This window comes from Labrus mixtus, chromosome 7 (assembly GCF_963584025.1).
Source record: "Labrus mixtus chromosome 7, fLabMix1.1, whole genome shotgun sequence".
Lineage (NCBI taxonomy): Eukaryota > Metazoa > Chordata > Actinopteri > Labriformes > Labridae > Labrus > Labrus mixtus.
In genome coordinates this window covers 18,363,585-18,374,314 of record NC_083618.1, presented here as the reverse complement: position 1 = coordinate 18,374,314, position 10,730 = coordinate 18,363,585, and the positions used below count along the sequence as shown (strand labels likewise).

Genomic DNA, 10,730 nt, shown 5'->3' with positions numbered 1-10,730 from the left:
TGAATTTAGACCCGCTCACAGTAGCTTGAGCCTTCCTCATGAGCTGCCAGTACTGCAATAGCTGGTGCCTTCACTTATTTATAAGGAGAAAAAAATGTGCTGTGGGAAAACTAATGTTTTCAAATGTGACTGAATTATCCAAAGAGATGCAGAGACATGTTAAACCACAGTAACGTACTGCAGTATATGGTGTAAAGAAAGCATCCATCAGCTCTTACATCTGCTGTTAAATGACATTTTTATCCAGAACCAAAATAAAACTATTGTTGAAACACGCTCTATTAAAAGATTCAAGTAGCTTAATTAGATGTAGCCTAAAAAATGTATTGTTCTGTACTTGCACAAGAGATTTGTAGCAAGTGTTTCAACTGCCAGTCAAACAAATCAAAGATCGTGTGCTTTCAGATTAGAATACTACATCCTCTTCTGTTGAAATCCAATGACTGAAACATTTTTTCTACCCTATATGTCCAAAAGTCAGAGTAATGCGTGGGCTAACTTGTGTTCTTCTTGTATCCTTTTAATGTCAGTATTTATCACAGTTCAGGGTTCAGTGTCGTGTAGTCTCAAATGTCTGCAGCTCTACAGTCTTGTTTTTTTCTTTACTGATGTCAAAACTACTCTGATGTGGTGTTTTTTCTGCTGTCGATGTGTCGATGAAACTCATATTGTTAAAAAGAACAAAAAATGCACCACGCCCTGGGTGCTCTTGCCTTACAGTACATGTGCTAGCTGCCATGTGGGACCTGGTAAATTACACATCTTCTGTCAACTTTGATTTTAATTGCTCTTCAGGTGCCAATTTGTTTTTTCACTTGGAAGAAACGCGCCTATGAACCTTTCTGTTGTACTGATACTGTCCTCTAGTGGTGAATGTGAGGATCTGCTGTGTATCAGCACAGATGGACATTTCAGCTGCACACTGTTCACCACAGCAGTCACAAGGCTTGACAATAGATTCTTTTATTATTGCTTTCATAATAATGCCCATCACATTTAACAGCTGAACATTCTCAATTAAAGTTGATTTAATTTTAAAAATCATCAGTCATTTCTCGGCTCCTGATCAGTCACAGCACTGTTTTAAAGTGATACAGAACATTAGGTAATTTCTAGGCACACATAAAAGGAAGTGGTTTGTCGGGTTAGTCAAGTGAGTGCACTGCACACTAAAGACATATTAAGCAGTTATAATTTCCCCTACAGTACATGATGTCTTGTAAAACACGTCAAAAGACGAGGTGAAAAGTTAAAGAGTATAAGACTTGAGTGCATTCCAGCTGTTTAACTTCTAGAAAGAGGAGTGTAGATTGTCTATAACATACAGATACTTTCAAGTGCAAGACAATCGGCATGGTAACGGAAAAATTAAGAGGGAGTTGTCCCTTTTTCTTCTTCTTTTTTTTTTTTATACACTAACTGTGTAAAGTCTAAACAGGTGCATTTAGGTGATGCTGGAAGCTCTCAGTGATGCACACCGCCAAAAAAATACAAATATTACTGGCCAAAATGTAAAACTCCATCCATCAGAGTGTCCTTGTCTTCCCTGCAATAGAGACCACAGGGCTACTTTCTGTTAGTCAATCAGGAAGCAATCTGAAGCCATTTAGATTACTTCTTGGTGGACTGGAATATAAAAACAGAAACGACTGGTCCCGCTGAAACTACTAAAGGATGGAATGCAAGTGGGACGTGAGGCTTAAAAAAAAAACACAAATCATCACATTTCTGGCCTTAAAGAAAAGAAGTAGCACGGAAGTATACTACGTAACAGGAAGGATCTTTGCTGAGGTGCATAAAATAGTTAAAAATAGGCTAAAGACAAGTATATAAAAAGTATTAAAAATGTCAAAGCATGTGTCCTGCACTTCTTTCAGAAACGTCCTTCAAAAACTACTTCATTCAGCAGCACAGATCTTAATCTCAATAGCATATAACACATTCAGAGGGTAAATGGCTCCTTTCTTTCTCAAACATTCATCTTAAAGCTCACTTCTAAGGCGTCATTACTGTAGCCCACTTCGACCTGCTTGACTCCTGTATTACTCCTCTGGGTCAAAGGCACTGGGCTCCTGGCCCTCTGGGGGCCTCCTCTGCGGATTGTATTGCTGAGCCAGAGGAAACCCCCTGAGCTTCTCCTGCAGACTTCCTACAGCCAGCCTCATCTGGTCCTCAGTCCCATGCAGTGATTTCAGCTCCATGGTGTAGAAGATGTACAGCAGAGAGGTGGTCAGCAGGATGGCGAAGCACAGTGCAGCCAGTAGGTAAAAGGAGGTGCGTGGGAAAGGTTGTTCTGCTCCCAGAGCCAGCCAGGGTACAGCAGCGATGGCCAGCTCAAGAATCAGCAGAGCAAAACCCATCACTCCGGTGCGTGCGGCTGTGTAGCGCATCCCCTCAGCGCAGTGCAAACCCACCTTGACTTCTGTACGCGCCTCTGTCACGATATCCACCAACTCAGCCAACTTCTCTGAAGGCACAAATCGGAGACGGTGTCAGGATTCTCAAAGCAGTGCTGTGCATCTGTTCCACAGCCAAACTGTGATTGGATTAACTTTACAAAATTACACTTAATATTCTCTGTGATCCCTGTTAATTTAACTCATCAACCAGCATGCAATTACAGGAAGTGGTTTGAAATTGATGTGGACAAAAAGCAGGACTAGCCAAAAGAAAACAGCAGTGCTCACATTACAGCAGCTCATTCACAGAGCTTATATAACTTATTGCTCTTCTGATGACTCAAGCACTTTTGAAAGCAGTCACATTCATTTCCCAAATAAGCCTCAAGGTTATTGTTAATGCATCTCCATCTTTTAGCTTATTAAAAAACATTTGCAAAGCTGCACTTACCACAACTGAGCTTTTATTAATTTGGTTTGAAAGATCCAATTGATATATTGATACTATCCAGATCTGATTAAAGTTGTAGGAAGACCTCCTTATTGCAAAACAGGGAATCACTGACAGCACAAACAGTGGTAAAAAAACAACCACTTTCTTCAGGAATGATCAGAGACAGTATAAAACAAGGATGTAGTCTCAGTGACATCACTTTGCCGTTTGTAAAGAAGCGTTAGTCAGCCTCCAGGAAATCACCTTTTTCCACCTGTCAGTGAACTCTTAGCTTTCATAATATCAAAACAAATGAAAACTTTCCCTGTGAAATTTGACCAATAAAGAAATTATCTTCAATTAATTTTGACCCAGGCTGTAAACTTGTTTATCTCTTCTGTTTTTGGAGCCAGCCTCAAGTGGACACTTGAGTTACTGCAGCTTTTGCACTTCCCCATTGGCTTCATTTTTCATCACCAGAGGTTGCCACTTGGAACTTATTCCCATACTAATTAGGCTCCTGGCATTGCAATGCTCTGTGCTAAAGGCTAACAACAGCATGCTAACATGCTGAAAATGTGTATGTTAACACCCTGATGTTAAGCTGCTTTTAATAAGAATCCATTAATTATTTTTAAGTCATATAACATGGATTTTAAAAAAATACCTGCAGGAGAGTCCTGCTTCTTTGATTGGCTGCCGCTGCCACTGCCAGTGTCAGATGGAGTGTGTGTCTTCAGCCTGAGTTCAGCCGTCAGAGCTTCGTGGTCGGAGTACGGGAACGGATGGTCAGGGACGGAGCCTTTGGTGGTGCACATGAAATCACAAGAGATGTCTGTTTTTGGAGAACCCTGAAAATGAAAAAGAAAAGCTTTTAGGTATTTGGAAGTCAAAACACAGAACATCTTGAGTTAAGATGAAAATGCACCACCTGTGAGTACACAAAGATCTCATTCACCTTGAAGAGGATGTAGTCGATTCGAATTCCCTTCTCAAAGGGGCCGAGCTCCTTTTTACTGATAAACGGGTTGTCTGCTATTAGAGTCAAACCCTCATCACATCCCTGCAACACAAAATCATTTTATGGATTAAAAACTTTACAATCCGCCTCTAGTTTATGCACCATTGTTTCTGCTGGTGAGGATGAAATCTTACAGGTTTAATGTTTTGAGACAGGGAGACAAAATGACACAGTTAATAAAGCTTTACAATTAAAAGAAACTACTTTCTGAACAAGTGTACTGTCTGAGGATGTGTTTGTGAGATGTTTGAAGTACCATGGATGAATATTTCATAGGTCTACAAACAGAGTTTTTCTATAATTACTGGATTCTAGTAGACAAAATAATATAGAGTGTTATGCTGCACGGTGTCATCTTCCTACTTCAAACTTCGGAGTCTCTAAATACGAGTCTTTGAGTCCTGTGTAAGTCCTCAGTAGTCTGTTACCCAGGTCCTGAGGGTGCATGTTGAGGTCCCCACCTAAGATCACCACATCTGCTCCAGCAGAGGTATGACTAAAACAAAAACATGATTACTTATAACACAAAACAAAGCCTATTACTGATAAGGAAGACATCCAGGGGGTGCAGAGTAGTTGCTTTAAAATTTTCAGTATCCCTAAATTCATCTAGAGCAAAATGTGCAAACCTACACCTGAGGAAACAAACAGTGTCTCATGCTACATGTTGAAAAGACGCAGTGTGTACCGAATGAACTGCTGCAGCTCCCAGGCCTGAACCACTCGGTGAGGTAGGTAAGAATCCTTGTCTCTGCAGTACTCTGCATGCAGCTAAAATCAATATGCAAGGACAACAGCATATTTATCAATATGTGTGTACAACCCAAAGGCAAGGCTGAGAAATTTAGTACGGAAAAAGCTTACATGAGTAACATAGATGTTTGCAGTCAGGCTGCCAATGCTCAAAACAGCCATCCCAACCGCTTTACCGCCGAACCAGTCTCCATGGTGAGCCTAAATGTTTCGAGAATTACAAGAAAATAAATAGAAAAAGTGAATGACCGTCTCCAAAGAGAGGTTTTAGCTCTTAGAAAGGAAATAACACTAGTTACCTAAACTTTAAATAGAAGATTTTCTTTTAAGTGGCATGCTTAATCCATAAAAGTCAGAGAAAAGTCAAGAGATTCTCTGGAGATCAGGCAAGATAGCTCTTTATCAGTATTTAATCAAATCTGTTTTCACACAATAATGATGAACCAGAGGTCTGACTCAAAGCAAGTAGTCCCTAGATTTGTTTCTCTCTTTACAGCACATAACCCTGTTTTCATGCAGAACCAATGAAAAGGACAATGAAAAAAATAGACCTTGGTGCGGCAGTCAGTCATGATATCTGAGAAGCTTCACCAACTCAACTAACGTCTCCAGCTACCTGTAATTCAATGTATGCTGTATCTGACTAAAATTACTCAAAATAAGCCACAAAGTCAGTAAAGTAGCTGTCATGTTCTCTGTGTTGTTCTCAGATGTGCCACTTGGACACGACTCAACTTGGCTGCGCATCCCTTTTCTTTTTGCACATTCATGTGTTGTATTATGACATTATGTAGAGGAGTGTGCTCAGGCCCGGTTAGTCCTGGAGCAGTGCGAGTGCAGGCCAGCGCGGGAATGGGGAGAGGGGACAATCGTGCTTAAGCATGGTACGGGGCAACTGGGCCTAGTGTGAGTGCGCCCCTAAGGTACGTCACAGGCTTCTCTATTCCTCCACTAAGTTACTCTCCTTTTACCCGGCTGTCTCTCCAACCTGTCCTAAGTGATAATCAGCTCAGGGCACTTCAGGCCACCTATTCAGATTTTTGCCTCAAACTAAACAAGTTCTAGTCGGATATTTTGAAGTGCTTTTTCTAAAGTTTACAGCTGTGACATTACATCAGATCCACACACAGACAAGGAACCCGACATGTACTAAAAATAAATCTCTCTAACTAACAACCAAATTCTTTAATAATATGGCATGGTTGTTGCATAGAGGAACATTATAGCTCTCTGTGGAAAAAAAGATGAACCTTTAAAAATAAAAATCCTGGCTAAAAGAAATGACCAAGCTGTTACATACTGTATATAGAGAAGGTCCTACACAGTGTCTCTGTCAGTTCTGCACCTTTGACAAAATGTGTCATAACATAAAACCAGGAACAGGAACCATGAATGTTTGTATCCTGTCCTAGATCATTGAGACACACTGTGACTTTGAATTTTACAGTTGGTGCTGAGTTTGTTGCTAACTGTTTTGTTTGTATCCTACAAGTGCATTTTTTTATTCTGTTGTATTTTCTCAGATTTGTCTTGCTTTATTTTTCATACCTCTTTTTTACACACAAGGAGTTGTTGTTTCCTTTGTAACTGTGCTGTTGGTGTATACATGAAATATTAATAAACACAACAATTAGAATTTCATTTGTGTATATGTTATAATAATTCTGTGTTTGAATTGTTGTTTCTTTAATCTACTTTTGTAGTTGCTCTTTATTTTTTGCACTGATTAACAACATATTGGAACATGAATCTTACGTTTTTATAACCTTTATGAAGCTTTTGTTTGGCACATAATTCATCTTTTCATCAAATGTTTTGGTAATCATCGACCACTTTCATGTAGACACTCTTCTTCCTGTATGTCAGGGCGCTGCAGACTTACCATGTATGGATAACCGTTCAGTGAGTAACGATAAACAAATGTATCATGGATTCTGTGTTTGGAGAAAATTGCCAGACCGCTCCCAATGACTCCACTGCAGAATGAGAGGAAAAACAAGATATGAGCAGAAGTCACAAGCTCAAGATTTACCCCAGCTTTGATTCTGTCTGAGTATAAACTAAACTCAAAGCCCTGCTCTTAATGTAGATCTCCATCATGTAAGCAGAAGTACCAGAAGCATATGTCATCTGAAGTTCATGTGAGAACTTAACGACCAGAGTGGACATTTTTGTGAGCTGCAGAAGGGATTACGAAGTTTGGGGTTTTCCATAAATTTCAGTCTTATGCTTTGGTATGAAGGTCAAGAGAGAATTAAGCTTCAGAAGTTAATCCTCATAGGTAAGGACTAAGCTTTACTTCAAATTTTCTGATTGATCAGTGCCATGGAACACATTGTTTTGACACTAAGGTCCTTCACGAGCCTTAAATGAAATGACAATTTATAGTATATGGCTTTTAATTAGTTTGAAAGATGTTCAAAAGGAAAAAGGTGGAAAAAGAGTTTGCAAAGGGACCTCGAAGAGTCAAAACATTACCTTTTAAAGTAATGTGAGTGGGGATGACTGGAGGCAAGTTTCTTCTTCAAAGACAAATAATCTTTCTCACTCCACACCTGAAAAAAAAGTATTTATTTTACTTAAAAAAAGTAGAGAATCAGACATCTTTGAAAGTTAAGTAATTATTGTTTGAACATAAATTATTGTATATTTTAAAGAAGCACAATGAGCAGAAAAAGTCAAAAGTGGCTTTGATCATTTCTAACTTTGTCAGATGGTTTTCACCAACCTCTTGCAGTAAGACAATGTCATGCTCCTCCTTGCTTAACATCTCTCCTATCATAGCATAGCGTTGAGGACAGTGCTTGCTGAGGTAGCGGATCCCCCTTGAAAGAGGTATGAAGTATGAAATATTAAATGCATTTAAATGTGGGTGTTAGTAACAAAAAAAATAAAAGAATTAAGAATCACTTTCAGTGAATCCACAGGCACTGACCAGCAGTTCAGAGAGAAGACCCGCACACTGACAGCGTCTGTGTTAGCCATGCTGGCAGGTCAGTGGGTCAGTAGATGTGATGATGGATTGTCAGATCAGGTGAGATGACTGGGACAGCTCCTTATGTGACACAAATAAACGGTTGCCGTTATCTGAGCTTGATTTGGAGTTTGTAGAACACAATAATGTATCACAATAATGATTTTAATTCATCAGTTAAAACAATTATAAACCGAGAAAAGTAGGGTAGTCACTAGGGATGTAACGATTCACTCAACTCACGATACTGGGTTCATGATACGATTCTCTCACAATTAATGTTACAAAATTAGATATGTAGACATATTATGACTGAAAAAGATTCCTTTAGAGGCTGCAAACCCACTTGTCAGTGTGGTTTGGACTTTTAATGGGTTTTTTTCTCACAACAAGGGGAGGTGATGGGAGCTTCTTGTTTTGGTGTCTTTGGTGTTTGATTAAATGATGCATCACGTTGGTTTTGCTATTTGTGTAGTTCCCTGTTTTCTCGCAATATTTTCACACAGTTTTTCTCTTGTCTGTTATATTCTCACCTCTTTCATTGTCTGTCTTGGGGAAGCCAAAATGCTTCCACAACTCCGATTTAAGACGATGGTGCATCCTCAATTTCAAAATCTTGCTCTATGTGAATCTTGACACCTTTGAATCGATTTATCACAATTTTACGATTTACATCCCTAGTAGTCACAATAACAGAATTATTAACTTAGATACAACACTAGTGAATAAATCAAATGATATCGTCACATGTTTCGATACAAGGCTACAAAAGTATAAGTCCTGGGCTACCAATACTGGGTCATCCATTGTTTTTAACGAACCAAAACTTGCAAGCAAACAAATACATTGGCAAAGCCGAAACCACAACATTGCCCATATATTTGTGCAGTTTAGAATGAAACCTCCTCTGCTCACTCACAGTTCATAAGAGGAACTTGAAGCTTAAATATTTACCTCAAATTTAACTTAAAAAGTCTAAACATGTCTGTTTAGTTCCTGTAGTGTGTGTAATTGAATGTTGAAAAAATGTGAAAACAATTACAACAGCCTATGTTTTTTTTAAATATGAATTTATCATCTGAAAACAAGAAACTGTGCTTTATGGAGCTGCTCTATGTGGAAATAAAGACCAAATGTTTGATAAGTGAACTGATGTTGGCAGATCTCATCATGTCCTGCAGTGGGAAAATGTTGACTTTTCAAAAAAAAAAAAGAGACAAAGTAAAGAGGCGATAGCATTCACTCCTATCTCCTGGGAGTGCAACAATACACCAGCCCTAAACAGAGTGCTGACATAGCTTTGCTCTGTCTGGAGATAAAAAGGGGGAAGCAGCAATGCAGAGAAAAGAATCGAAGAGGACTTTCGTGTCACAGGTCAAAATAACTGGCTAGTCTTTGTTGTTGTTACAGAGATAAACATAACTTTACCAGTGATTAAAACAATACGTTCAGTAAAATATACAAAACACTGTTGTTTTTGTCTTATTCACACATGAGTATACAGATAATGCAGACAGGTAACATTTAAGTAGCGCACAGTGGATTTAAACCCACAAAATGGACATCAAACTCTATTTCCTGAAGGGTATAGAGGGGAATAGATTGTATGTGCCCTGGATCTTTTAAAGCCAAATTACTCCAGATTAAGTTACATGTGACCCAAAATGCCGGTAGTCTGGTGAAAGTCAGGCGTAAATGCAGAGGACAATGTGAATAAAGTTTTATCCAGTGGGACAAGTACACTTGTTTTCCTTCTCAGTGGTTATTTAATGATGTATAATGTACAGTTATGTTTATATTAGTGAGCTAGCTGTGACGTTAATCACTGCAGGTAACCCTTAGTAACAACTGCTTAGCAACTGCAGTTAGCCATTCAGCTAGTCTCAGACACGGTGCCGCCTGCTCCAGTTTCTGAAGACATATTTACCTGAATGGTTTATTTATAAGTTAATTTAACTCACCTCAAGAGCCTTTAGACGCCAGCTAGCAGGACAGGTAACGTGCAGTTACAATGTCGTTAATGGTTTTAGTTCCCAAAAAAAGACTACACGTAAGCCAGCCTAGTTTATAATGCTGTGTTGGTTAATTATTACCCAGAGTTGACATAGTAAGGATGGTCATCATGTCAAACAGATTAACGCCGACTAAAAGGTGTTTCCACCACTTACGTTGCTATGTGCTGTTCCTGGCGGGGTAAAGTCACCTGCAGTGAAACATATTTGTCATGACCTCCGGCTCTGTTTTTTCACCCTCAAAATAAAACAGGAACTGCAGCTGCGTCCGTATTTTAGAGACATTGGGTCCATCGTTGGCAAATATTTGTAAAGGGACAATCAGTTAAAGTTAAAAATGTATGTCGAAAGCCGTTTTATTATTATTATTAATCTGAGATAAAACAAATAAACAAATGGTTTTATTTGAGCTAACTTGACAGGCATTTCCGGTTTATTCTCAGCCGTGATTGATTCTGGGAAGTGGAGTTCCTGCTGCCAAACGCTTTAAAGTACAGTCACCTAAGTGGGCTCTTTCAAACAAAACTTAGGTTCCTTGTAGTAAACCTGCCGCTTCTCTTTTCAGTTAAGATTATTGTGCTCTAAATATAAAAAGAGCTGATAAGGTAGGTAAGGCTATACATGTGTTTTATATAAATGAAATGTGAAACGTTGATTTATCAGTAAGGAAAAGTTTTAATTGATTTTCCATGCAAAAACATTTCATAATAACATCTTCACGTATGTGGGATTTTACTGCTTTTCCGATGATATACATTTTGTATTCTTTTTTTCAGTTGTGGTAAAACTTGAGGATTTGTGGTTAGGAGGCCTTTATTCTCTGTTTGGTTTCAGTCCTGAACAAAATAGTTTTTTTAAACTGAACCAACTGCAGCATTTAAGTCCTGCTTTTCACTTAAATGTAATCTAAAACATTATGTACATTTCCCCGACAACACTTGGATCATATTCCTTACCATCATTTTTTAATTCAGGACTTTTACATGTATTACCATTTTTTTAAAGTGCCCAATATATGGAGGCTGTAGTCCTTAAAGTGGGCGGCTCGGGATCAGGTCTTACCTGTGGCTGCTTTACTGCATGTCTTCCCCACTCTCTCTCTCTCCCTGATTTGTTACTATATAAACTGTCCTCTTTC

The 10,730-nt window shown here is 38.8% G+C and overlaps 1 protein-coding gene across 3 annotated transcripts; it reads right to left on the bottom strand.

Moving 5' to 3' along the window:
- Positions 1 to 947: 947 nt before the first annotated feature.
- On the bottom strand, positions 948 to 9,891 carry smpd2b (sphingomyelin phosphodiesterase 2b). Of its 3 annotated transcripts, none has more exons than XM_061043382.1 (11): positions 9,749 to 9,891; positions 7,542 to 7,661; positions 7,335 to 7,431; positions 7,085 to 7,161; positions 6,489 to 6,582; positions 4,718 to 4,807; positions 4,542 to 4,624; positions 4,217 to 4,349; positions 3,791 to 3,895; positions 3,500 to 3,683; positions 948 to 2,467 (listed from the first exon to the last, which is right to left on the bottom strand). In XM_061043382.1, exons 2-11 carry the CDS (start codon positions 7,589 to 7,591, stop codon positions 2,043 to 2,045), a joined length of 1,338 nt encoding a protein of 445 aa, XP_060899365.1. In that variant the 5' UTR covers positions 7,592 to 7,661; positions 9,749 to 9,891; the 3' UTR covers positions 948 to 2,042. The 3 variants fall into 3 exon arrangements, with proteins under 3 accessions (XP_060899365.1, XP_060899364.1, XP_060899367.1); XM_061043381.1 differs by having other exon boundaries at positions 9,542 to 9,815; XM_061043384.1 differs by lacking the exon at positions 9,749 to 9,891 and adding an exon at positions 8,114 to 8,245.
- Between the last annotated feature and the right edge of the window lie 839 nt (positions 9,892 to 10,730).